The sequence below is a fragment of the Platalea leucorodia genome, assembly GCF_965183815.1.
Source record: "Platalea leucorodia genome assembly, chromosome: 4".
In the NCBI taxonomy this organism is placed as follows: domain Eukaryota; kingdom Metazoa; phylum Chordata; class Aves; order Pelecaniformes; family Threskiornithidae; genus Platalea; species Platalea leucorodia.
This window is the reverse complement of record NC_138826.1, coordinates 68,385,152-68,411,595: the sequence shown is the minus strand read 5'-3', so window position 1 is coordinate 68,411,595 and position 26,444 is coordinate 68,385,152. Positions and strand designations below refer to the sequence as shown.

General features: G+C 44.6%; 1 protein-coding gene across 2 annotated transcripts in view; it reads left to right on the top strand.

Moving 5' to 3' along the window:
* Positions 1-680: 680 nt before the first annotated feature.
* Positions 681-26,444, top strand: part of SYN3 (synapsin III) — a gene marked incomplete at both ends in the record, with an annotated part of 180,753 nt that continues 154,989 nt past the window's right edge. For both annotated transcript variants that reach the window (XM_082309047.1, XM_082309046.1), the window contains 2 exons: positions 681-997; positions 14,844-14,901. In XM_082309047.1, coding sequence (XP_082165173.1) covers positions 681-997; positions 14,844-14,901 — 375 coding nt within the window. The remainder of the gene's footprint in view (positions 998-14,843; positions 14,902-26,444) is intronic.

Here is a 26,444-nt window from a genome sequence, read left to right as displayed (position 1 = left end):
TTTCCACTATTTATTTTCTACATGCTATTTCAATTTAGGATGTTTGTTCCTTAAACGCAGAGCGTTGCTTACAAGCCTGCCAAAGGTGATACAGCTTTTTATCCCGTTGGATCATTTGCTGGTTATTCTGTAACAAGCATGTGTTATTTCTAACACACATAATACCAGAAATATGCTGTCTCTCTTTTGAAAATTAACATTTACAGTCAGAGTAATTTTTCTTTCCCCACAGGGAACAGTTGTAGAATTGTTAGCCCCTAAGCTAGTGTAAGCTGGTCTGCCCCAACCTGAAAATGTTTTTGGATGAGAGAGAACCATGAAACATACTTTGTTGTATCTGTTTGTCTGTACTACTGCAGCATACTGCATAAAAAACAGTAGTCCTTTTTCCTCTCATTGTTGATTAAGGTACCCATTTAAATGGCCAAAAGAGTTTTTCTTATCTCAGACTCACAATATGTATCTCACATATATGTATTTGATTCTCTTCCCACAGGAGAGAAAGAAAATATAGCTGAAAAACAAAGGCATATTTCTCTAGCAGGATTTCAAGGGGGAAAGCCTGCCTGCCTGGACTGCAAGGAGGTACCCTACACACACAGAGTAAACTTCCCCAGGACTGGTAACACCGTTGCTCAGCCTCGCTCTTGCTGAGAAGGTTTCCACACAACGCTTCAACAATGAATTTCCTCCGGAGGCGTCTCTCAGACAGTAGTTTCGTGGCGAATTTGCCCAATGGCTATATGATGGACTTGCAGCGCCCTGACAACTCCACGAGCTCCCCGGTTTCTCCTGCCATGGAGAGAAAGCATCCGCAGCCACCGCAGCCCTCACACTCTTCCTCTACTGGCACCAGCATCTTCAGCTCCATCTCCAGTGCCATGAAGCAAACCACACAAGCGGCTGCAGGACTAATCGACCACTCGGCCAGCCCCACACCACCTCTGGCCCAGAAACCCAAGATCCTCCTGGTGATAGATGATGCGCACACAGACTGGTAAGTCATCACGGTCCTCCCTGTTGAATTCAGCTCCGCAAAGTTTAGGGGTTGAGAGGGATCTGGGAAGCACGGGGCATCGGCAGGGGAGTACACAGATATTTTCACACCTAGGTCATCAACACTGGCCCCAGGTCAGTGTCTGTCTGGTGACTTGCATAAATGCCAGAGTAGGCTTTTCTCATATCTTTCTTGAAAACAAATGTTCATATGGTACTCATTGGCAAACTTCTTCATAGCCTCCATATATGAGCACACATAGGTCATTCTTGGCTCAGCAGGCTTAGCTGAGCTGTCACATCTAGCAATGATCCTTAAGAGGTTAAAGCCGAAGGTGTGTTAGTGATGTGGTTCAGAACCTTAGCCTACTGTTTGTGCTGACTCTAAAAATGCAAAGGGACTCAATCTCTCCAGCTCTCAATCTCTCTTGAGCTTTTTTCTGTATGTAAATTTGTACATAAATTACAGAAAGATAACCCAAGCTTACTATTACCAATAGTAATGCCTGGAGTTCATTCGCTGGTCAAGGGACCTTCACCTGCTAAGCACAGCGGCTATTGGCAAAAGGTAAGAACCTTTGAGGCTCAGCTAAGCCTCAAATTTGTCTTGTTCATGCAGGTCTCTGTTTACAAACAAAAGTTTAGAAGTTTATTTCCTGTGATATTGGCAACAGAGGACACTTTCTAAAGTGTAGGACAACTGAAGCCTTCTGAAATGTTAGAGAAATGACTTACCACTTGCTGTGTGCTCCCTTTCAAAGTCGGCTGGTTCAGAAAGCTTTAGGCAAGCTGGCTGAGAGACTTATTTGGGGGAAAACCCAGAGCATGTGTTGAGGAGATGCTCTTGTTTCATCTGCTAGCTTGTCACAACACAGAAAAAAGCTTTTAGCTAAGAGCTTGGCTCTTAGCTAAAAAGGGGCAATGACTGAGTACAACTAGGTCAGGCTTCTTCAGCCATCTTGAAGTAAGAGCGGGAAAACAGTGGGATTTTTCTCAAAGGAAAAACAACTTTTTAACTGAGTGGGAAAGTCCCTGATAAGGTGGTCATCATATCAAATGTTTCACCGTCTTAGTGTCTTTTATCACAGTAGCAGCCTCTTAATGCCAAATAGTTCAATCGGCAACACCAGTCTGGCTCAACCCTGATCTCTCCTTCCTGGTGCACCTGCAGGTCTCCCAGAATGCTGATGCTCACCAACCTCTGCCTCGGCTTAGCGTTTTTGCAGTTCCTTGAAGATGCTGCCAGGTGGCAGTCCCTTAACATAGCATTCTTCAGCTGGGGTTGGGAATGCCTCTAATGCACAGCTCTAGCACAGATCTAGCATCTGGGGCTTAGCCGGCACTGCTTCATCCAAACACTGTAATCAGAGAGGAAAGCCCTAGCTCAAAGGCCAATCTAGTTTTTCCTTGAGATTAATGGTGCTGAAGTTAGTCTGGGCAGGGGAAAGGATGAGGAGGGTTTGGACTCTGTTGCAGTGTTTTCATGTTTTAAAATACACACTGCATTCAAATCCCTGCCTTTATATCTCCCAGCTGCTGTTCTGTCATGCAGACTTTGTGGTCTGTGAGCTAAGCCTTGCCCAAGGAGCAGCAGCTGGGAGATATAAAGAGGAGGTATGGCTACCCGTGCTGTCTTCACTCCTCCACTCATGTGTAAGCACTCCGTGCATCCTGCTGTCTTGGCTATCCCTCTGCTGTCTATAACTTAGCAGTTTCTACACGTGATGGGGGACCCCCTTCATTCCTCCCAGCTCTCTGCCTCTATCCACAGGCTTGCAGATGTCAAATAATGCTGCTTGCAAAGGCTCCCTGCCTTCACTCTCTCTAAGGTTGTGAAGGCACTGAACAAAATTAGTATAGGCATTCATGACCATATCCTGACACATGTATAACGTGAAAACCAAGGAAACAACATTACTAATGCTTGCCTGCCACAGGTTTCCAGGGCTCTTTGTAGCATGGGCAGAAACACATACCTAGAAACTTCCCCAGCCTAGAAGTAGCCTGTGGTCCTTTCTGAGAGACCGTACCAGTGCAGCCACTCCAGTAGGCCAGGAGTGCTACTTGACAGTGGATTTTCATGTCTCCAGGAAACTCAGTGAGCCCTTGAGAGCAGCACTGGAGAGCAGTGGCTCCATGGCTCCATGGATGTTTATTCTTGGTAAGGTACTTCTGAGCAATTCCAGTCATCTTCTTGGTCTCAGCCAGGGTGTTATGTATGAGTTCAAGCTGACCAGCCCAAGGCAGCAGTGTTTGCCTTGTGAGAGCACAGCTGAAGAAGCTGGTTATCCAGGAATTCTGGCTGTCCACTCTGCATTACGTACAGAAACAGTCTCAGACTTTGGATGGTGAACAACAACCTATTGTTACTTCTGTGCTGGTGATTTTGGGTTTGGAAGGAGCATCATGTTTGCAATGCATTTTACGTCTGCCTGCTCTGGTTCTTGCTACTTGTGAAACCTTTGTATTTGGTTTTCAAGAAACCCTTTCCTTCTCTTTTTGAAATAGTTAACTCTACTAGAAAAGATCCCCAAGAAATAACTACTGAAGCACTACCTTTATTTTAAGGGTGGGGGGCTTCCACAATGCCTCCTCCCCCACAGCAAGTTACATGGCGTTTATAACAAGGACTAGCTTGTTCACGGACAGGAAGGGTGAGACAGTGGAATCTGCCATTTGATTTCTCTTCTCTAAATGAAAACACTTTCTCATAATTGGAGACTGTAGCAATATTGCCAAGCCAGACATTAATTTATCATCACTGTTTGTATGACAGCAGAGGCAAAGAGCTGCAATTGTGGATTAGGACGAGGTGTTGCACAAGTGCATGACGAAATGCTCTAACAACCCAAATAGGCGAGTGCATGTTGAATACACTTTAAAGTGACAAATGGCAATCCTTTCTATTTTTAAGGAGCTACTGTGTCTCTGCTGGTACAGTAGAGCACTCAACTTCTCTCAGAGGTCTGGAGGAAGCGAAGAGCATCCATGGGAATACATGGCCTGTCATCCTCCATAAAATCCTTACCACTCTTGACATGCAATATGCTCTGGTTTATTCCAGAGACAAAGTACTACAAAAATAACATGAGCCCCACAAAATATGATCAGCTGCTTTCTGCATTAGCAGCAGTAAAAGAAAGGTACGTTCTATTAAAAGCAAGGGAACTCACCCAGCTTTCTGTTAAAGGGGCAGCATTTTGACAAATTTTCCATCCTTCTCCAAGACCCTGCTCTAGCGCATTCCAAGGAAGCACACAGTGAATCTGCCACATGCAGGATGTGCACAAGAGGAAAACGCTATCTGTACAGCTCCTTTGTGCTCTTGGCTTTGACAGGCAGCCCTCAGAGGCACCCACAGTAGTGAATGTATCCATGCATCAGCACACTAGGGAAAAACTGCTTCTCTTTAGTCGTTAATGGTACGTATCTCAGCTGGGTAGCCTCCTCCTGGAGAACGAGGCACCTTCTTGTGAGCTGGGAGTATCTGTGCCTTGGAAGACTTCCAAAAATGCATCCACAACTCACCTACAGCAGCTGCCAGAAAAAAAGGAGCTCAGACATGAATACACGCGCGCGCACGTACAAACACGCAGCAAAAGGGAGTGGGACCATGAGGAAGGGGGATGGCAGGACTCCATGTAATGGCAGATGGGCCAGCTCTGGCAGCCCGACCGCAGCCAGGAGGAAAATGTCCCACCTCTGGCAACTTCCTCGCCCGACGCATTAAGTAAAATCATGCTCTTGCTGGATTGAATTTCTCAGCAGATCAAACAGGATTTAGTACTGTTAACCCCCATCCTCTGTGAAATTGCTCAGCTTTCTAGCCTAATGCTTTGTGTTTAAACAGCTTATTTGGGAAGTGATCAAGTATAGGCTATAGTTAATAGGCTCCTATTAACAACACATGCTAAAAACATTGCTTTTCAGACCAGACAGCATAACGACGTTGTTCTTGTCACATTGGTTAGATATCTCAGCTGCATTTGCAAAATATCTCATGTCACTTTTTAAAGTCATTGGCATGATTTGTACAAATTTCAGGCCATTTCAAGTGCTAACAGAGTTGCATGCTGTCTTGCACAAAATGCTTGTGCCCTATGTGCGGCAGTTCTACATGTAAGGATTGTGCCATGTTTCACAGAAAAAAAAAGCCACAGAGGATATTTTAGGAGACACAAAACTGCATTGTTGTTTTCCCATTTACTTTACAGCCAAATCTGCCTCAACATACCATTTCCAAAAATTTAAAGATGAAGGAAGAGGAAAACTATGATTAATACTGAATGAAATCCTCTTAATATATCTGAAATTGTTCTTTGTGTAACAATGATGTCATGATTCACGTCTAATTATGGCCTGACCTGGCAGGATTACTGTTTTATACTGTTCAGAGGAAATTATCAACCTATTTTTATTAAAATAAAACTATTTTTACTTCTGATAGTACATGACAATATTGAGCCTTAAATATGTCATTTGTCCAAAAATATAATTGGTCAAATAATAGCATTCCGATACCGAATTTCAGTAACATGGGGCTTCCTAAATCCTAATTTTTTTGCAAGAAATTCCTTTTCAAAAATATTCAATAAGTGTCATGGGTCATTTCATGCTTTCAGTAGGCTGAAGATGATACACTAAGGCTCCCATTCAGAGGAATATTTCTGTACATAACTCAGATATAAGGGGAAGTTTTAGACTAGCTTTTGGCTTTGGACTTCATTATCATTTATCTTTATTACTATTATTCAGCATTGACAGTTCAAGCTTGACCGCAGGAATTTACAGGTTAAATTGCAATGTTTTGTCTATATTTCCTGATAAGAAGCCCAAAATCATCTAGTGGAAGTGTCGATCTGCTGGAGGGTAGGAAGGCCCTACAGAGGTACCTGGACAGGCTGGATCGATGGGCCAGGGCCAACTGTATGAGATTCAACAAGGCTCAGTGCCGGGTCCTGCACTTCGGTCACAACAACCCCATGCAACGCTACAGGCTGGGGGAGGAGTGGCTGGAGAGCTGCCTGGCAGAAAAGGACCTGGGGGTGTTGGTTGACAGCCACCTGAACATGAGCCAGCAGTGTGCTCAGGTGGCCAAGAAGGCCAATGGCATCCTGGTTTGTATCAGGAATAGTGTGGCCAGCAGGACCAGGGAGGTGACAGTGCCCCTCTACTCGGTACTGGTGAGGCCACACCTTTGAGTACTGTGTTCAGTTTTGTGCCCCTCAAGAAGGACATCGAGGTGCTGGAGCGTGTCCAAAGAAGGGCAACGAAGTTGGTGAAGGGTCTAGAGAACAAGTCTTATGAGGAGTGGCTGAGGGAGCTGGGGTTGTTTAGTCTGGAGAAGAGGAGGCTGAGGGGAGACCTTATGGCTCTCTACAACTACCTGAAAGGAGGCTGTAGCGAGGTGGGAGTCGGTCTCTTCTCCCTAGTAACAAATGATAGGACGAGAGGAAATGGCCTCAAGCTGTGCCAGGGGAAGTTTAGGTTGGATATTAGGAAAAACTTCTTCACCGAAAGGGTAGTCAGGCATTGGAACAGGCTGCCCAGGGAAGTGGCTGAGTCTCCATCCCTGGAGGTATTTAAAAGACGGGTAGACGTGGTGCGCGAGGACATGGTTTAGTGGTGGACTTGGTAGTGCTAGGTTAACGGTTGGACTCGATGATCCTAAGGGTCATTTCCAACCTTAATGATTCTATGATTCTAACATGGTGGCAACTGACAATAAATGATTATGAATTAGCTTTTATTATACAGGAGTGACCTTCTAAGGTTTCACAAGTTCTGTGTAACTATGCGGCTATAATTTGAAAAAACTTATAAGTAAAATTTAGGTTTTCACAAATTTGGCTAAAAAACTTACATTTTCATTGTTTCACCATGTCTACCCAGGACTGAATATTTCTGTTCATATAATTCATGCCAAGTGTGACTTGAGGGCAAAACGGAATTTTAGAGAAAGAGGAGGCAACTTTGTGTTGAGAGAGAGAGAGAGAGGGAGTGTGAGTGTGTGACTGAGTGTGTGTGTGTGTGTGTGTGTGTCTAAGCACGCTTGGACGCAGCATGAAGAGTTTCTGTATTCCCTAGCACACAGGCATAGGGGTGAAAAGGAGGTAAGGCTGTCAAAGTTATTCAATAAATTGCATTTATCACATCGGTTTCCAATCTGTTTTAGGTATATCACCATCTTGTCTGCCTGTATTTTTGTCCTGCATATGTAAAGCAACTTGGGATCTAGTCCTCCTGAATGAAAGGTGATACAGAAATGTAAAGGATTAGTATCATTACAAAAATAGACACAAGGAATATGGAAAATATTCCCCACCAGGTTATAAATATGCTAATGCAAGTCAAATCTGGGACCTTAATTGCTTTACCAGAGTTCCTATAAATGCATAGAATTTAACCTCAGAATGTCCTGCCTAGTCCCGTACATATTAAAAAAAAAAATCCCTCAGATGTATTTCTCAGGGTTTGTGAGCCAGATTTCTTCTGCTTGAAAGCCAGCAGCGCTGCCTCAGTGTTGGTTCAAGTTAGCCTGGTTCCCCTGCTCCTCAGGTTCAGGGAGGGCAGAAGTGAGCTGGAATAAAATATTGCACAATCCTGAACAAAATGATACCCCTCGCAAACAGCTCCAGGCCATACCATCTAGATTTAGCAATGTAGAAATGTTCCAGCAATGTGCTATTTTGATAATGCGCAAAATAAAATTGCTGCCTCATGTTGTACTTAAAGCAGCCCCCCCCACCCCCCGCCCCAGTTCTTTGTGGCCAGGAGGAATGTGACCACGATGTAGCCTGGGTGGGGGATCAGACCTACAGCAAAGTGTCCTTCCTATCCTGACAGCTCGGAGAAGCACAAAAAGCCCTGCCCAAAAGCAATAGCGCTGCACTAACTAGTGCTTCTTCTCTTGGCGGGGGATGGCTTTGATTACCCTGTTTCGCAAGCAGGAGGTGGCACAGGAAGATGCTGGGAGGCCAGTATTGTGTGGGACTCCATAGTTCCTTGAATAGAAAGAGCAGCCTGAATGGTTGTGTCTGTGACCGTTAAAGTGCTGGTGGCTTGCCAACCTAGGTCTGCCCCAAAACCAGACCTTTGGTTCCCTGAGAGAACAGGAGGATTCACAAAAGAAGATTTAAAAAACCCTTCTCCCTTCCTGCCCCAAAGCTTCCCTTTCTGTGTACGTTCAAGCCAAGAAATCCTTCCAGCCCTGTAGGGTGGGACCTCGGACCTCATCAAGGACCTCACCATGAGGACTTCCTTTATCCAAAAAAACCCAAAACCACACCACCATCACAGCCCGATATAAACCTCTTCAGGAGAGGTGTTTCTTTCTGTGGTGTGATCACATAACTAATAATGCCTCGGGGGTTGTTTTACAGTAACCAGAGTGGGCTGGGTCTTGCAGTTCTTCCCAGAAGGCAACAAAGGTGGTCTGTTCCCATGGCCTGACCTTGGACACCAAGGACCTACCTGCAGCGCAGATGAGCTAGCTCTCCATTCGGTGGCTCCAGAAAGCCAGGTGGTGACAGCATCGAGAGCAAGATGATCTCACCCCAGGGAGGCACGGGGCTGAGCGCAGCAATACTGCACCCCAGGGCTGGAGCTGAAACTTTTGTGGAGCTCCTGGCAAAGTATTTAGGGTTACATTTTGACCCAACCCAAAACTTAGATTTACCTCTTGGTCCCTTCCTGTCTGTCTGTACAATGCAGGTACTCTTTCCTTCTTTCTGCACTTGCCTCTGGTCCATTTAACCTGTAATTCAGACCTTGTTTTCTGAGGTGTTGACGCACACATCTGTCATGCTTATCCACCATCTTTAGCATCCTGACACTCCCCCACCCCTGGCCCAAGGTACTCTTCCAGAATAAATATTAACTGCCAACCAGCCCATCCCACAGCTGAACAGTGCATAAAGGTCTCTGGGCCAAAGCAGACATGGACAAAAGTTCCAGTAGGTTGCAGACCTCGGCATTTGCGGAGTGATTTTTCTTTTCCCTATGCCCTGGGCAGTCAGGACTTGACCATCTCAAAAGTCCGTACTATTTGCAGCTGGGAATTGCTAAACTGGGGAGAAGTGGTGAAGGGGTTGAGGTCTGGCCCCTGAAAGGAAAACCTTCCTTGTTTTCACCCCTGAAGAAAAAAGGGCACAAATGCATCTCTCCACCCCCCTCCCCTCCCCACTGCCTTTATAGCGTGTAGGGGCTGGGGAGGTCGAGGCATTCCAGCGGCTGCTGGCCAGTATCCTGGAAACTGCCTCCTTTTTCCCAGTCCCAGCCCCTTTTATGAAGGAGACAATGCAGACATACAGTGAGTGCCTTGTGCATCACTTGGGCCCCCAGGCCCTTTGACACAGGGATTTCATACAGTGGCTAACCCCCTCCCTCCCCGAGGTCCCCCCACACCCAATCCAGGGGGCTTCAGCCTCGCCTTTTCCGGGCTGATCCAGAAAGAAATTACATGCCTTATTTACCCAAGGGGCTTGAGAAAAGTATGTGTAATGTGATTCCAGGGAAATAATTCAGATAATTCCAGCATTTACCCGTGGATCCCTTTTGGTTTATTTACCCATGTCTCTTCTTCACCATTGTCTCTCTCTTTCTTCCACCCACTCCCTTGCCCACCTCTCCCCAAGAGTCCCGCACATTTCCCCTTTCCTCAGCATGTTTTGCTCTGGCCCCTCCGCAGGGTGGGAAAGGCTGCTTCCCACTCCAGATGAAAAGTGGTCTCCATCCAAAGTGTGGCTTGGCTTTCTTTGCTTGTTGTGTCTTGCTTCAGAGGCACAAGCTCAGTCAGAGAATTTGGAGGAATTTGCTATTACAATATCCTAGTACCCCTCTTTGGCACACTCCCAGTGATACTGAGTCCATTTCTGGGGTGAAGGTACAAGCCTGCTCCTGAGTTTGTAGCTCAAGGCCTCTGTCAAACAGTGATGCCCCAAAAAGTGCCTGGGTTCATTCACATCACAGGGGATTTGGGTTCAAGCTTATTTGTTTGTCTGAAGGATGGCTTCCCAGTTACTCCAAGACATACTACCAGCAATTTGCTACATCAGCTCCACTGAGGTCTCCCACAGGAAGATTTGAGCTATATTTCTTTGATCTCTTCCTATCCTATAAAATTGCTTCATGCAGGAGCCATTTTAGAGGATACCCTGAAGAAGTCCCATGAATTTAATACAAAATACCAGCCTGTGTTTAAAGCTGCATAATGTGTCATAACCTCTGCTTCACCCAGCTAATGGACCTACAGGAACAGCTTTAAGCTTTGAATCACTGCACTCCTCCAGTCCATCATGATCACTTCAGATCTCTTGCCCCTCCTGGCCACTCCCTTCCCGATGCTGAAGCTGGTGTTCTGCACTTTTTTTAATATGGGCTGCTGTCTAGTGACACTGTACCTGGGGAAGAGCTCCTTGGGCACTTTCTCTAGCTGATGCTTGATACCTGGGCATCTTTTCCTATTCCTCACCTGTGCAGAGAATTTTCCAGCCTGGCAGAAGTCCCCTGCTGCACTCCTGATGTCTCTGTTTCCCACAGATCCAGAGGAAAACACCGAAGCAGTCCTCTGAAGCAGCTTGGACATACTTCTTTGCACCAAGAGAAAAAAAGCAGAGGGAAGAGAGGAAATAACTCCAGGAGAGACAGTACAAGCTCTGCACAAATCGCTTCTCCTGGGTTCCTGTGCCGAGCATGTGTATTGGCTGATGGGTTGAGCACGCATTGCACCTACTTTTGTTTTAAAGCAGAAAGAGAACAAGGCAGATGTAACTGGTTATTTATCGTACAGAGAGAAATTGCAAGATGATCTGTGCTCTTCTAACAGAAGTAGCTTTTGGCCCTTTGCTGCTGATCCTGGAAGCCCCTACTCCATGTGTGAGAGTTGTTTCTCTTGTGCCGTGTTTCCCCATGACGCAGGAGTGGGGCAGACTATGGGCATTAGTACGAAGGTGCAGGGGAGCACGCCAATTGGGGCCAGCCCTCGCATAGATGCAGTACAAGCTGTCCCAGCTGTCGGTGACACCAGAGGGATAGACTCTGGTATTCCAGTGTCTTACAGGTGTGTTTGCAGTCTTGGATCAGTGCTGGCATCCCTTGCTCAGATAGATGCTTTGCAAACACCTAAGGGCACGAATGTTATACATGGACTTTCTGTGAATTAGCTCTTATGTAGGTAATCGGAGGTGAATTGATCATTTATTTTTCCCTGCTGCTATTAAGGACACACTCTGTATCGGACAGAAAATTGTGTATATGCTTCCTCTGGCCACAGTCGCTGAGGCAGACTGGGGCTGTTTCATGGCAGCTCTGGAAAATAAGCTTTTATTCTTTCCAAATTACTTCATAAGAAGAGGTATCAGGTTTCTTGTGGCCCTGTAATCATGTCAGGGCTGAGGCAGAAAGCAGAAGTTATGTTTGTCTGATGTCCTTGCACCCAGAAAATATGTCCTTTTCCAGAGCATGCGGCTTCTTCATGGTGAAGAAAGAGGGGTTCAGGGCAAGTTTTCTCCTTGGAAGCCAGGACAGATATTTGGTTCTTTATCATGGTGCTTCCTCCCTCCCAGCTGGTGCAGCCACATTTAAATGCATTGCCTAGCACTGTAAATCCCACCCAGGAACTGCTCTTGAGCATGGGCCTGCAGTTTTCTTCAGTCAAAACATGTTTACATGCTAATTTACTGAGATCACAGCAACCGCACCACCCCATCTGCACCCTGCCTAGCCAAATTGTAACACTGTGTTCTGGCAGGCTGAACATCTGACATGCTTTAAAATAAAGGGGTGGCCAGCCAAGCAGTGGCCAGTGCTGCAGGCTGCCTGGGAGAGGGGGTGGGTTTGCATGGCCAGTGCCTTGCCTGGTATCCTGAGCTGGGGGGTGCCGAACAGCCCCTCTCCCGGGGCAATGAGCCGCTCCTCTGATCACTGGCAGTTGGCTGTGCTGGAGGTGAATGGGTACACTTCTGATGCTCCCCAGAAAGGCTTTTGGCTGGTCTTCTGGGTGCTGCTCCCCTGCAGCACTACAGGCTGTCTAGATAAATCTGCAGCATGTCACTTCCTAGGCAGAAATCTGGAAGAGCCTTGCTCAGGTGGTTATGGGGCAGAGAGCATCCACACACGTCTTGCACAGTCTCACCTGTCAGAAATATCCATCTTTCTTTCTCCTGCATCCCCACCAGATCAGCATGATCTTCCTTTCCTCCATCCCATATCCACTGCAGGGACCAGAAGCTATTTCCTACATTGCACAATACTGACCAGAAGACTCTTCCTCTTGCAACTGAGTTTTCATGATGTTTCTGCAGCATCAGCAATGATTCCAGCTTGCTTGAAATGTCAGGATCTCCAGGGTGAGGCTAAAGCCATTTTTCATTTCAACATGATAGCCTCTACTGCCCAGGGGCTCCAAAACCCCAGGTGCACATTGAAAACATCACTCCATCCATTTCAGTGATGTTTCAGTAAGAAGTGTTTCATTCTTACCCTGGGCTGTGTCAAAATGATGGGCTGACCAAAATATTTGGCTGCAAATTGCTTAGCACCTGTAGTCTTCAGAGACACTCAGAGCAGGTTAACCCTCCTGGGGGGCTATCCTTGAAAGAAAGTGATATATTGTGCTGTTAAAAGAAAGTTATCTATCTATCTGAGACATAGAATGAGACAACCTGTGTGGAAAGAGGGATAAGAAGGAGAGGCCACGCGGTGTCTAAGTTGAGGTCCCTTGCTCTACTCCAACAATTCCTCACGCTGGATGTGCCCTCTGTGTGAGGGAAGGCACAAGAGCCAGTATTGTAGAGATGAGAGAGAGTATTTTTTAACCGTGTGAAGGCTAATTTCCTGGACTAGGCAGTGGAAGAGTCTGCTCCATCTGTACCGGACTGAAGGCTGTGGTTAATCACACTTCATTACAAGCTGAAGCAAAGCAGCACCAAGGATTTTGCAACCAGCTGGTCGGCAAAGAGGAGAGGCCATAGAGGGAGGAAGTGTGTTTCATAAATGTGGATAAGGCGTGTACATTATGAGCATGCTGGGAATAAAACCAAGCTTCTACCAGTGAATAGTGCACCTCAAATTTCAGACCAGTTCCTGTGGGCCCACTTAAAGCTTATTCCAGTTTTTGAGAAGTCACTGGTTCCAGCAATATCCCCAATGTTTAGGAGTGAGGAATGTTGCCAGACCCTCTAGAGCCATGCCTCCAGAAATATGATGCAATTATTAAGTGCATTTAGGGTTCCTGTTTATTGTTAGAGGTGTGATGTCTCAGCTTGTCTGTTGAGTTGCTTTTTTTCATGCAACAGTCATAAATTCAAAAAAGGGAGGAAAAATGGCCAGAGCTCTGCTTTTTATACTGGACAGGGGTTGTTCAAGCCACTTGGTCTTGGTCACACCTGGGTGCTGCACTGTCCCTCACTGACATCTATGCAGAGGTCTTATTAGCACCATGCTGATGGATGGGCTGTCTGGGAAGGGAAGCATGATACAGCCTTCAGATACCCTCATTAGAACGAAGCAGAAAACTTTTGACATTTTTTATGTCTTTTTCTAATAAAATGAAAACTTTTGACTTGGTTTTGAGCCAGAAGGACAAAACAAAATAACTTTTTTATTTACATTTCACATTTCTAGGGGAGGGGAGCATTCAGCTGAAACTGGTGTGTTTCAGCCATGGGGAAAATTGCCTTCCTACTGTCTCTCCTTTTTTTATTGGAACAAATAGACACATAGTAAAAATGTGAGCCAGGTTCTTTTTTTGCTAATACTATAAAATAGGGAGCAAAGCCGGCTTCCCCTCATTTTCCTTTACTTCTTTATTCTGTCCTCTCTTTGCCAATTGGAAACAGAATGCAGAGAGTTACTTTGTCTCTGGAAATAGCTCTTGCAAGGCTTAACTGTGTTTTCAATGCTTTCCAAATAGAAGAGGTTTTTGGAACCTACATGGTCTTCCTGAAGTTTTACGGGGGGGAGGTCTGAGGAAATAAATTTGTATTTTCTTCTGTCAAGCTTGTTTGGCAAGGGGAAGAATTAGGGAGAAATATTCACAGGGGAAATTATATTGGCAATTTCCCTGCTGACTAATCAATATAAGGGGCATTATACACAAATATGAACAAAAGAGCTAAAACCGCCTACGCTTTTCCTATGTTTTCTTCTCCAATGCTACTGTCAGCCTTTCCCTTTCATGAACAACCAATCTTTCTGAAAGTGCTTTGTTGTCTGCATAGCATAGGCAATTAGGAGCAGAGGTGGTGGAAGGTGTATGTCCTTCTCATGATACTGTTCAACTCCAAAGCAAATGAAGTTTCTCAGTTCTGTAGAAGAGATCCTTCATTAGTGACGCTGTAGATGCAGATACTGTTTCTCTAAATCAGTAGCAGAAAGACAAACAGAATCAAAAAGCAGCTCTGTAGCAAGAGAGTAATAGAATAGGCTTCCAAAGTACTTCAGCTGTGATGATAAAGTTCCTTGCTCAACATCAGAAGTTTCCAATGCCGTGCCATATGTTGCTCTCCTTCTTTTACAGAACAAAGATTAAGTATTAAATGAGATATAGCAAGGAATCATTGATTAGAGTTGTTCCTCTGGAAAAGATTAGGAAAGCATTTGGTTTTCAGTTTGAAAATAAAATGAAAAAGTCACAAGCCTTGAAGGAACTTTCCAGTGTGGTTTTCATCTGGCTTGGCAGGTTTCTCCTGGAGAACAGAAAGCTGAAAGAAGATAGGAATTAGGAAAACATGCTGTGACCCGGATAGAAATTCTTCAGCAACAAGGGAAATGCAGAAGCAAAACAGTATGTAATGAAAGCCAAAAATCTTCTTTAACCATGTCTGTCTCTCTCGTTTCTTCTGCAGGGCCAAATATTTCCAGGGGAAGAAGGTGAATGGAGAATTTGATATCCGAGTGGAACAGGTCAGTGACAACTGAATTTGACTCTAAGAAATGTGTGTGGACAGGGCTGAGGTCTTAATGACAGATAATCTGTGGATATTTCTTTTCTTGAACAAAGGAACTAACAAGGAGTTTTAAGACACGTCCATTTTATCTGTTGAAAGCCATAGGAACAGTAAGGAGGTTCATGGCCTGTTTTCTGATGTGCTCTGCAGGGCATTGGACAAATTCTCTGTTTCTCTGTTAGCCTTGGCACCAGCCATTCATTTCAGTTGAAAACTCTTCATGTTGGGGTCTGTCCCCTCCTCTCTGTGTTGGTGTAGTGTCTCTCAAAACGAAGTCCCAGTATTGACTGCGACTTTGAATTATGTTGTCAAAGTAGAAATTATTATTAATAATCATCTGCAGGCACCTAACTTGAAAGCAGGCATAAGAAGAGAGAGAGATGTAGAGATGAGCTGGTGATCCTGAAGGAATCATATGCTTATTTTATACTCATTAGGGCTATAAAACTGCTTGGATGGATTAAGAAACCTGGTGAATATTGTTTGAATGACCTGATATTTTCAGTCTTTATAAAGCTGTTGATTCCGCATTGTGTGTGTGTGTCTGCATGCATGCATGTGTGTATAGAATTATTAATGTGGCAGTTTTGAAGACTTTCTCAGGACCCATTACCCTTGACAAGGTGTTCCTTCTCTTTTCAAAGAGGTGCTGTCCAGTTGCGTAGGACTATACATGAGCACACACATTCTGATCAAAGGCTGTGAACAGAAAAGTTAGCAAGTCATTTTTTTTGCAACTATGATACTATGAACACTTCATTTTCCTCTTTTTTTGTCATCACACTTGTCAGGACTGGGTGGTATTAGCAAGAACAATTCTTACTTGCACTTCCTTATCAAAGTCTTGATTTTGCCTGCTGCCTCAGTAAATGTCCTAAAAGAGAATAGGAAAAAAAAATTAAAAATCACACTTCTCACGTAGAAGCATGGAATCAAATAATAATTCAGATTTGCCTTTCAAACCTCTGATCCAACCTGCTCTGCCGCTCAAAGCAGGGTCAGCTTCAAAGCTAGACCTGGTACTCTTCAGGATGACCTATTAATTCTTTCCTAATCCTCTAGCCTCTGTCTTTCCCCTTACAGTCTTTCCCCTCAAATGTTATTGCACTTGAGGTCCTTATAAAGGAGCTGTCTTCAAATGGTTGGTGAGTAGAGAAGGGGAGAAGTGGACTCTTGATCCCTGATGGGTTAACCCTGGTAATTACCTTTGTCATCATCACTAGGTAGCTTATCACATTTCCCCAAGGACTCTTTCAGGGAGACTTTCCCAGTCTGTCTCTTGAAATTCTTCACATATGCTGAATGTCCATGTTTGAGACGAGGCACCAAATTGCTCCAAGCAAAGACCATAAGGCTGGTGTGACTCTGCAGGTGAGGACCATTGCCAGGCCCCTTGCAGCCTTCTTTAAATACTCAGCATAGTGACTGCAGCGTTGCCCAAGGGAATGAGGTGTGCAGTGGGTAGGAGAGTTGAGGAACAATGAACAAGGGCCCCGGATGCTTCCCCTCGCCCCCTCCCTGCCCCTCAGATCAGGCAGCAGAGCCTCCACGTAGCAGGCAGGGAACTGCTCTTGAACTCCCCCAGACCTTGAAATCAGAAGGGATGATCACTTTCCCCAGCTGGATCACTGTCCATCAAGGGAAACACAGAAGCTGCATTGTCATGGGCAGTCCTCGAATCTGACCTCAGGCCCTTCTGCATATCATTGAGGCCAAGAGAGGGGCACGTCTTTCTTCAAACTCTGTCTTTTTGTCCCCTTCTTGTTTTGTCCATCCATCCTTGCTCAGTATTTCTTGATATTTAATTTCCATTCATTGCTCCTACCCCAATTATCTGGAGCCTTCCTTGCTTCTTCATCCTATTCCTCAAGCACAGTCCAGAAGCCTAAACGGTTATGGAACAGGTCCCATGAGGCTGAACGTGGTCCCTCTGAACCTAAAAAACAAATGGTCTTCCACAGTCTCCTTATGGAAAAAAAAAAAAGCAGGGAATAATTGTGTTTACCAGCCTGGTCCACACCTTTCTTTTTGAGTTTCCAGCTCACCAGTCTTCACTATTATAACTGTCCAGTGACTGGCACACAGACTGTGCCATGATGCACAAGCCCTAACCTGTCTGTTCAGTTCTGAATAAATTCTGCATCAGATCAAGGTTTGACTCTTGGGCACCTCTTGAGCCACTTGGTCTGTTCAGTAAGTTCATTTAGTTTTTCAGTTTTCCATTTGATCCTGCTGCAGATAACCACACATTATTGACTCAGCCAGAAACACAGTTTGCCTTAGGAAATTTTTTTACATTTTATAGGAAAAAACACTTCTGATGTGAAAAACTAAATAACAAGAAAGTTTGAATGGCAGAAAGCAGTAAAAGGAAATATCCAAATGTTAAATACTCTTGAAAAAAACACATTGGGAAAAAGCAACTGCCCTATTTTTTCTGACTGTGCTAATTTCTTTGCCATTCTTCCAGGGTGCTCTGTAGTTGGTTTAAACTGAAGGAATAGTTTGCCTTGTTGCTTTTTCTCTTCCTCTCTCATCTCTATCTCTATTACATCTTGATTCTTCTTAGCAAGACATTTCAGCAATCTTTGGGGGAAGCAGAGCAGGAGAGTAGGTGATATTTTTTTTAAAGTCATGACATCACTTATTTGTAATGGAGGAGGAGTGCTGAAAGCAGTGCTGTCTCTCCCTCTCTCAGCAGCGGGAAGTCAGTTATCTAATCTGGTTATACACCCCTACCAGCTCTCTGAGCTGCCTCTCCCCCTTGGCTGTCATCCAAGGAATGCAAGACATATGTGATCATGCTGTCTCGCTCCGTCTATCCCCCACACCCAGCACTGCGGAAGGCATTGACTGACTTCAGCCAAATTGGAGGAACAGGCAGAAGTTTCAAGATACTAAGTTTCTACAAGAGGTGAATTCAGTTTGTATTAGACACTGGATAATCCACAGGGAAGAGACTGTTACATGCCATCCTGCTGCTCAGTGAGCTGCTTCTGTAAGTCTCAGCTTGTATGAAAATAGGTTTTATGGACTCTTGAAGAAGATTTTCTGGTTCTTTAGGACAGAAATTAATTGCATGACCTCAATACCACCCCCAGGCCCTTGTTCTTCAGCTAGGTCCATTACCACTAGCAAGAGACACTGTGGGCACCTCCTGGTGCCAGTGAATAGGAGAGAGAGTTGTCAGGGACACTCCTGTCATTCATTAAAATGAACGTGAGGCCTGACTTTGTTTCCACCTTTGTTTCTTGTCTCCTAATCTTCAGCATAACACCGAAAACATATTTATTAATGTGCTTTAGAGGCTGCAGGATTTATTATTGCCCACCCTTGACTGAAACCCAGGCATGCAATACCGTTGCCTTCTCCCTGCTGGCTGCAGGGGGAGAGGCGCAGGGCTGAGTGAGGGCTGGGGCAGTGGGAAGCAAGTGCAAGTGCTCTCCTGAATCAGGGCCCCTTTTTCTTTGGAAGCAGTTTGGATTACATTTTGATTATTTGGATGTTTTTCCACTACAAGTTCTTCTGTAGCAATGACAGTCAGTCGTAAGACTGAACGAAACACTGATCAAAAAGTGAAAATCTATTTGACCTATTTCCACTAAAACCCTGATGGTTTAAGTTTTACTCAGTGTGGGTAACCCCCTAAGCTTTAAGGAGCAGCTGAGTCTAAAAATACTATCAGTATTTTATGCTAAAAATAAGGTTCTTAGATTTTGATCCATGTTGTTGCTTTTACTTGCCTTGTGATTTCTAGCTTTGAGAACTGCAGTGTATATCATCTCCAGTTCTTTTCTCTAGAAATACAAATGCTAGATAAATTCTTTTAGAAATGAAAAGTGTAAGTTTGATTAAATGGCTCTAAGGCTAAGTTGAGCTTAAATAAGAATCTTAAAGTGCCATAGGAGTTGACCACATTGCATTTAGTCTCTCCCAAAATTAATTTTGCTTTTATCTTCTCAGTCCTTCACTGGCCAGAGCATAGGAGGCATTAGGAAACAGTATATTCAAGAAGAGGAGGAATTATACCATAGGCCTTATGCTCTGTCAAATGTTCTCCATCACTAGAGGCAACTGGTAGTAATTCAGCACCTCCTTCCCCACCCTCTCTGCCCTGTCCAAGAGAAAACTAAGCCTTGCATGCTCTAAGGGTTTCATATGACTCTGAGGTTTCCCATATGGATCATAATATACCCCAGGTGGGGATCTCCTTGGGCGTTAGGTATGCCCCATGCACAGGGGGGATGCTGCATGGCTGTGCATCCACAGCACACCCAGGTACAAGCAGAAGAGGGCAGGAGAGCTGGGGCTCAGACAAGGACAGCCACAGATCCATCGGACAGACCGTGACACTGTGGGCCATGGCCAGACGAGTAGGACACTTGCCACCTGTCTGGCAAAGAGAGATACCCACAAAGCAGGAGATGTGCAGAGCGGGGTCACTGGGATGACCATGGAGACCTGACTTATGAGAGTCAGCCGAAAGAGTTGAATTTGTTTATCCTGCCAAAACAGAAGCTAAAGGAGACACAGCTGCTTTTAATAAATACACTGGTTTAAGAAAAGGTTTCATGACACGGTGCCTCCAGTAGCAAGGGGTTAGACCCTTTTACTCTGGTGGGCTTTTCCAGTTCTGTGCCCTGTGTTGACCAACAAGAGCCCAGGGGGAAGAAAGGAGAGCACAGACCTAGCAGGCAAGAGCAAGCAGCACTTCTTAGAGTCTGCCACCTTCGGAGTACCTTTCCTTCAGGTATTTCCCAAAGGCATTTTAATATAGCCAGAGACATCTTTCCTGGCATTGACTAATTGATCGTGGAGGGGGGTGAAAAGAGTCAACGGGGAGTGATGAGGCCAAAAGGTTCATCTCAATTTTTCTTCCTCTTGTTTGTCCACCCGTCTCCTTCCCACCATTTCCTGCTGTGACGAGGTGGGTCTGTCTGTCCGTCTGATACGCATTCTTCTCGCACAGCTCATACACTTGTTCCCGCTGCCTGGTTTATTTTCAGGGAATGATTATTCAGTGAACTCCTATGTACATGCTTCTGGAAAAGTCTTGTGGTATAGATTATGACTCCATTGGCAGCATTGTCAGGAAAAAAGTTGTACTTGGCGCTCACAGAAGATAATTGTAATACAAATCGTGAATTCCAGCTCCATTGTACTTCCCGTCCTAAAGAGATATTTTCATGTGCAGCATACAGTGGGCCTTTCAAAAGGTAGAGTCTGATAGGCCCATGTGTGATGAGAGGAAAATTAGACTCCCATAAATAACTGTATAATTCTTATTCATTATATGCTTAGGGTTTCTTTTTCCAACTGAAAGCCAGCAAGCAGTTCAAGAACAGCAACAGCAGTTCTCGTAGCTTTGCCACATACAAGCATTCAGAAACAATGAATAAAGGGAACTGGAGAAATAGCAAGAATGACTCAAAAATAATGAATTTCTTAAATAAATAGTATCTTCAACTTTTTTGGTTTTTTTTCCATTGGCTTTTGGAGGCTTACAGAGTTCATGTTTTGAGCTGTTTCCTGGGATGAAAAGGTTTAGAAATGTGCTTTTGCTAGGGCTCTAATTTTCGGGCAGTCACACAACTTCTGAAAAGAAAATTTAAGAGGCAATTCCAAATGCCATCAGAGCTGATGCACCAAAAGGCACTCACACAGGTCAAGGCATGTGGGCCTTCAGCATCAGTGTTGTCTGTAGGCTAGGAGCATGCATCCCAGCTTCAGAACTTGTGAAGAGCAGTTGTGGAAGCTCCTTAGGAGCCACAGAGCAGCATCCCCCTCCCAGCTGGACCCTCTCCATCCTTTTCTCCCAGAGAGCAATCCCACTGCTGGGGGAAGGTGGGGAGCAGGGTACCTCCCCAAGAGAAAATGTCTCAGGAAAGAGACATGGGGAATCGGGGTGTGTAATCTCTAATTCTGCATGCATGTCCACACCAAGCACACACAGTCCCAGCCCTCCCCCTGTTCACATCCATACGATCTGTTCACCCTTCTGCCTGTGCAGGATTTAGGGATTGCTTACTTCCCCTCTGAAACGCTTGTAATGGTTGTAGTGAAATGTGCTGTTACAGGAATGCGGTCTGGCCTCTGCCAAAGTCTTTCTTTCCTTGTACATATTGGAAGATCCACCAAAAACTAAAGCATAAAATCCACTGAGGAAGGTATGTGATTTGATTAGGCAGTAGTAATTCCTCATCTCAAGTGCCTAAGCCGTGACACAGACCAGCCTAGAATTCTGACTGCATTTTGTGTCAAGGGGCAGGGGGAGAAAAACAGACATGTAGTGATAATTGGTGGGGAGTTTCAGGAGCAAGACTGGGAGAGTGGAGAGCCCAGGTCAGATCACAATCAGCAGGTAGTGGAGAGCGAAAGGAGACATGGAGACTGGGGAGCTCCCCCCACACAAGAGACCCAGTGCCCTGTAAGCCACCTGTAGCTCCAGTGCCGCGAGTCAACCCACCTTCCCCAATGCCCATGTGGGTGAGAGGGGCTGGTCAGAGTAACTACCAAACTCGTGCTTAGGATCTTGATTTGAGTACTCTGCATTGCCTTATGGAAAGCTCCATACTGTAGTGGTAGCTCGGTGCTATGATTTATGTGATGGAATAACCCCCCAAAATGCCAGTGTATGTGTTACAGCACATGGTGTGTTACACTGAGGAAAGTGCAAAGGTTCCCTGGCAGTGCTAAAACCCCTCTGCTATTTACCTGTATGTGCCGTATATATGCAAATGGAGGTATGTATGCAAATGATCACACAAAAGTCTAATATAACTTTGTGTCTCCCTTTTAAGCAATAACCAACCTGAGTAGCTTTTAGTTAGGCTCTGTACAGATGAGGGCTTAGAAAGTTCAGTAGCTCAAAAAAACCCAATGTGCTTGTTGCTGCATGGACACACTAAGCCTGTTTGCTAAAAAAAAAAAACCTCAGCCACCATGCCCCCAAAACACAAGCCCAAAAACCTGTCTTGCATCCCTATTCCTGCGTTCCTGTGCCACAATGAAGATGAACTGACCCTCAGCATCTGCTCAAGGAGCAAACTGGGATGCTTTCCTGGGGTTTTCCCTTGACATGCAGGGAGAAGTTTCATAAGGACATCTGCCAGATACCAAACTTATCACAGTACAGTTGAGGCCGGAAGGCACATCTGGACATCTCGTAGTCCAATAACCTGCTCTGAGCAAGTTCACCTAAAGCGGGATGCCCAAGACCATGGCCAATAAATGTTTTAGTATCTCCAGGGATGGAGACTCCACAGCCTCTCTGGGCAACCTGTTCCAGTGTTTGACCATCATTACAATAAAAAGGGTGTTTTCTTGTGTTTACACTGAATTTAGTGTATTTCATTTTGTGCCCATTGCCCCTTGTCCTTTCCCTGGACACCACTGAGAAGAGTATGGCTCCATCTTCTTTACTACCTCCCATCAGGTTTTTATAGACATCATTGACAAATCTTCCCCTTATGCATCAGTCATCAATGGCAGATGCACAAGATGGGGAACTGAAGACAGTCAGTAGCCTGGACAAAGCAATGCAAGGATTACAGCGGATCTCAGCCAGAATATGAGTTAAAAATAGGCATGTTGCTGCACAAATGATAAATCCATACTGTAACATATGGACAGCAGTATTATATGTAAGGTGAGTGGCCTTGCATCTTACTCAGCAATGGTTATGTCTCTGCTGAAGGACCACGGTGAGTTTGGGCCATTACAACTCAAGAAAGTTGCGGACCTGTCAGAGAGGATCCCAGTGACAGCAACAACATTGATCACTGTGCTGAAAAACATCACCTACAAGAAAATCTTACAAGAATGGGGTTGTTTTTGTCTAGGGAAAAAGAGAAGAAGGAAGCGTAAGTCTTCAAGCAGTAAGTCTTCAGGTTCTGCAGGAGGAAGTAATGGACAAAAAAATTACAGTCTTAAAAAGTAAGGTGAGAGATTTAGGTTAGACATTGGGAAAACTTTCCAAGGTTGTTAAGGCACAGATTGCCTGAGCAGGTTCCTCATCTGTGGAAGATACAAGAAGGTTATGTATTATCTGTACACAATGGCAGAGGTAGAGCTGATCCTGCCTTAGGAAAGAAAGACTATATGTGATGTCTTGAAGTCCTTCCAACCCAACTTTCTGTTATTCTATGAAAAATGCTTATAATCCACCTTGAACATATGCCTCCCATGCAGCATTAAAAGGTATGGCTACCAAGCCAGGCATTTCTACTATCACATGATTTAAAATTACAAAATCCTCCTTGTTTTATCGTCAGCAAACAGAAACAGAAACTCTAAAGTAGCTCACCAAAAAGATCTCCAGCACCTAGAGAACACTGATGGGAGAAACTGAATAGCTTAAGATTTAGTCCAAATGATCTGGAGAGATTTCTGAATCTGAATACCTGAAATAGGCATTTTTAACAGAACTATCCTCAAAATATCTGTGGGCATCTTCCCAAATTTGGGCCTCACAGAGGTACAAAATATTTCTGCTCCCACAGGCTGTATTATATTATCCTTCAAGATGGATTGTGTCACGTTTGTCACACATGGTTCACTCTTGCCCTAAATGTTTTTGCAGCCACTGGCACCATTGCAAAGCAAGTATAAAACACCATCAGTCTAATGTAATGCCTTCTTCTATTTGATGAGTCTTAACGCAAATGACTCTGCAAGGCCATGGGGAGCTGCGCTCTCCTGTTTTATGCATAGTTACCTGTCACTGTATCTGCATGGGCTGCTTTCAAAGAGCTCTTTGTCTGCAAGGTAAACTCAGGCTGGAGATGATCTCAGACTTTAAATCCCAGCCAAGGGAAGTCATCAGGCTACAAAACCCACAAAGTTAAAAATACAGGGAGCACTGGAAAATCAACAGGAAACAATTTCTGCTGACTGAAGTTTTCAGCCTTCTTCCAAACGCCAGCTAGCAGCGGCCTGTTGGATGGGACAAAGCAGCTACATGAAAGCAGCAGCAGTCCTTGACTTAGTCCATTAAAGCAGGAGCGAATGCCAGGAAAAGATTAGGATTGTGCCTCAGCTGTGATTGTATATCTGGATGTTTCAGGGGCTAGGTAGCTGAGTCCTGCAGACCCTCTTTCCACTCCTCCTTCCTTGCCAGGGTGCCCTGGACAATGGTTGCCAAAGGGGATTTCTCCCTTTCTTCTGGCTCTTGACATTAGCAGGCCTGAAATTGGTCCTGGCAGTTTGGCATGAAGTATTTACCAGCTCGGGGGATTCCCAGGCCTGTTTGGATGTCAGGTGTCTGAACTCAGCTTTGTTTGGTCCGACTGCCTCAGGGCAACGCCTGTCAGACTGACTTAGTTAGATTGTAAGTGCCACCCATCAAATGAAGAGTGCCCATTTTCACCCCCAGCAAAGTGTTAAGCTCTTTAGTACAAAACCATTATGGAAAAAATTACAGAAGAAAAGCATAAAAAACATGAAAACACAGACCTAAAACTTTCCTCTCTTGCTCTGATGTTCACTTCAGACGATGCATCCCTCAGCTGCAGAAGCTGAAGGTCCAGCTCAGTAACACTCTGCTTTCAGAGTGGGACATCTCTGAGGCATACCCAGACGCAGAGGTGAGAAAACCATCCTTTCATCTCGCCACTCCATAGAGCCTCTCGAGCCCACATGCAAGCTGGCAAGCTTGCCTTGACCCACTGGGGAGCTCACTGATGGTACCCAGGGCATCTGCTCTTGCTGAATTTGTTCAAGGTGGACTCCACCCTCCCTACATCTACTGAGATTTTTTAAATGCATAAAATGCAAGTGCCTTTTAGAGGTACATATTTTCTTATCTCTGATCCAATATGATCACTGAAGAAGCATGGCTGTGGCCAAGGCAGCACTGTGCAATCTCATAAAAAAAGCCCAGCCAGTCACCTGAACTACTGCCATTCCCTGTGTGCATGTGTGTGTGTATGTGTTTGAAGTAGGATTTATTTCTTGGCCACAGGAATTTTCCCCCTCCTTTCATTGTAATTGGGAGTTACAATGATGTAAGATCATGTAAGGGTGTTGCTTTAAAAAGTTTACACAGGGCCGCAGACATTAAATCTTATTACATCATTGGGTCACCAGTCCATGGTCATCGCTTTAAAATTATGTGGATTTAAAAAAAAAGAAAGTTGGAAGTGATTTTTTCATTTGTCATCTGGTCTCTGAGTCTTTACAGGTGCATTAGTTCTCCATTGGCAAGTTTTTTCCATGTGTTCATGAGGATAAAACATGCTTTTTTTGCTTTTTTTCTTTTCTTTTTTTTTTTTTTTAATAGAAGTTGTTCCTGGCACTGTCTTTTGGTTCCAGCTAGTACAAGTATCAGAAGAACGTTAAATACTGCAAGAATATCAATAAAATCACAAGCATTAGCAACACCATCTGAGTGCTCTAATATTAGGTAGCCACTGGTTAGAAGATGATTTTACTGCTGCCCAGTCTCCATCATACTGAGTCTGAAAGAAACGCATTAACAGGAAGGGCAGGAGGGAAAGGTGTTCAAAGGGAGAAGGCTAAATTTTCTGTTTCAGAAATTGAAACCTGATTATTTACATACACAGGCAGTAATTTAATATAGGATTCTGAATCCATATAGGTAGGTTTGCATCATGCTGGAAAGGGAGGACTGGCATGGCACAATAATAAGCTATGCTAGTCTGGGGTCTACTCATTTGCTCATAAAGGACAGAGTTATGATTTGGAGCCCAAGTCGAGCACTGATCAGCTAATCCTGCCATCCTCTTCCTACTGAGAGTGACCTGAGACCGTGAGTCTTGCTGGCACTCCTGTCTGAGGGGCAGCAGAGCCAGTGGCCATGAGGGAGGATTATCACACCTCTCGCCTAGTTAATCACTCTGATTTGTGTCTTAACCTTCACTGACACCCACTGCACATTGCCTTTTGCTCCCCATAGCTTAAATATTCCTTGCCAACATTTCCGGCCTTGTAAGTTGCACATCTTTTAAAATATAAAGTGTTTTAATAATTGAGCAGTACTGTTAATATCTTACCCAGCTTTGCTAACCCTTTAATAGTTAAAATCTTAATAAGTAAACCGCATCAGGTGGATTTCTCTGCTTATCACCTTCCTGCAGCATAATGAGGCTTTTTAGCCATTTAGGGAGGTTTAAATCTTTTGTATTAGGTTTATAGCTGGCCAGTGGCACGGCAGCCAACTCAGACATAATTCTAAATGGATGTTTCCAAGTGGAAACTTGGAATTTGAATTCAAATGACCTTACCTCTTTTTATTATTATTATTCTTTCCTGTATGCGTTTTTCAGCTTGCTCATTCTTAATTCCTTCAGTACTTATTACTGCAATAAGCCTAATCCTGTATACTTGTACACCCCAAGTGTGGGAGCCGTAAATACTTCTGCAGACTCCCCAGGGCAAATCAGCTGTAATTGGATCTCACATTGCCTCACAAAAAAAAAAAAAAAAAAAGAAGGAAAGGCACATTCCAGCCGAAGACAATTCTGTGTCTGTGTCCATGTG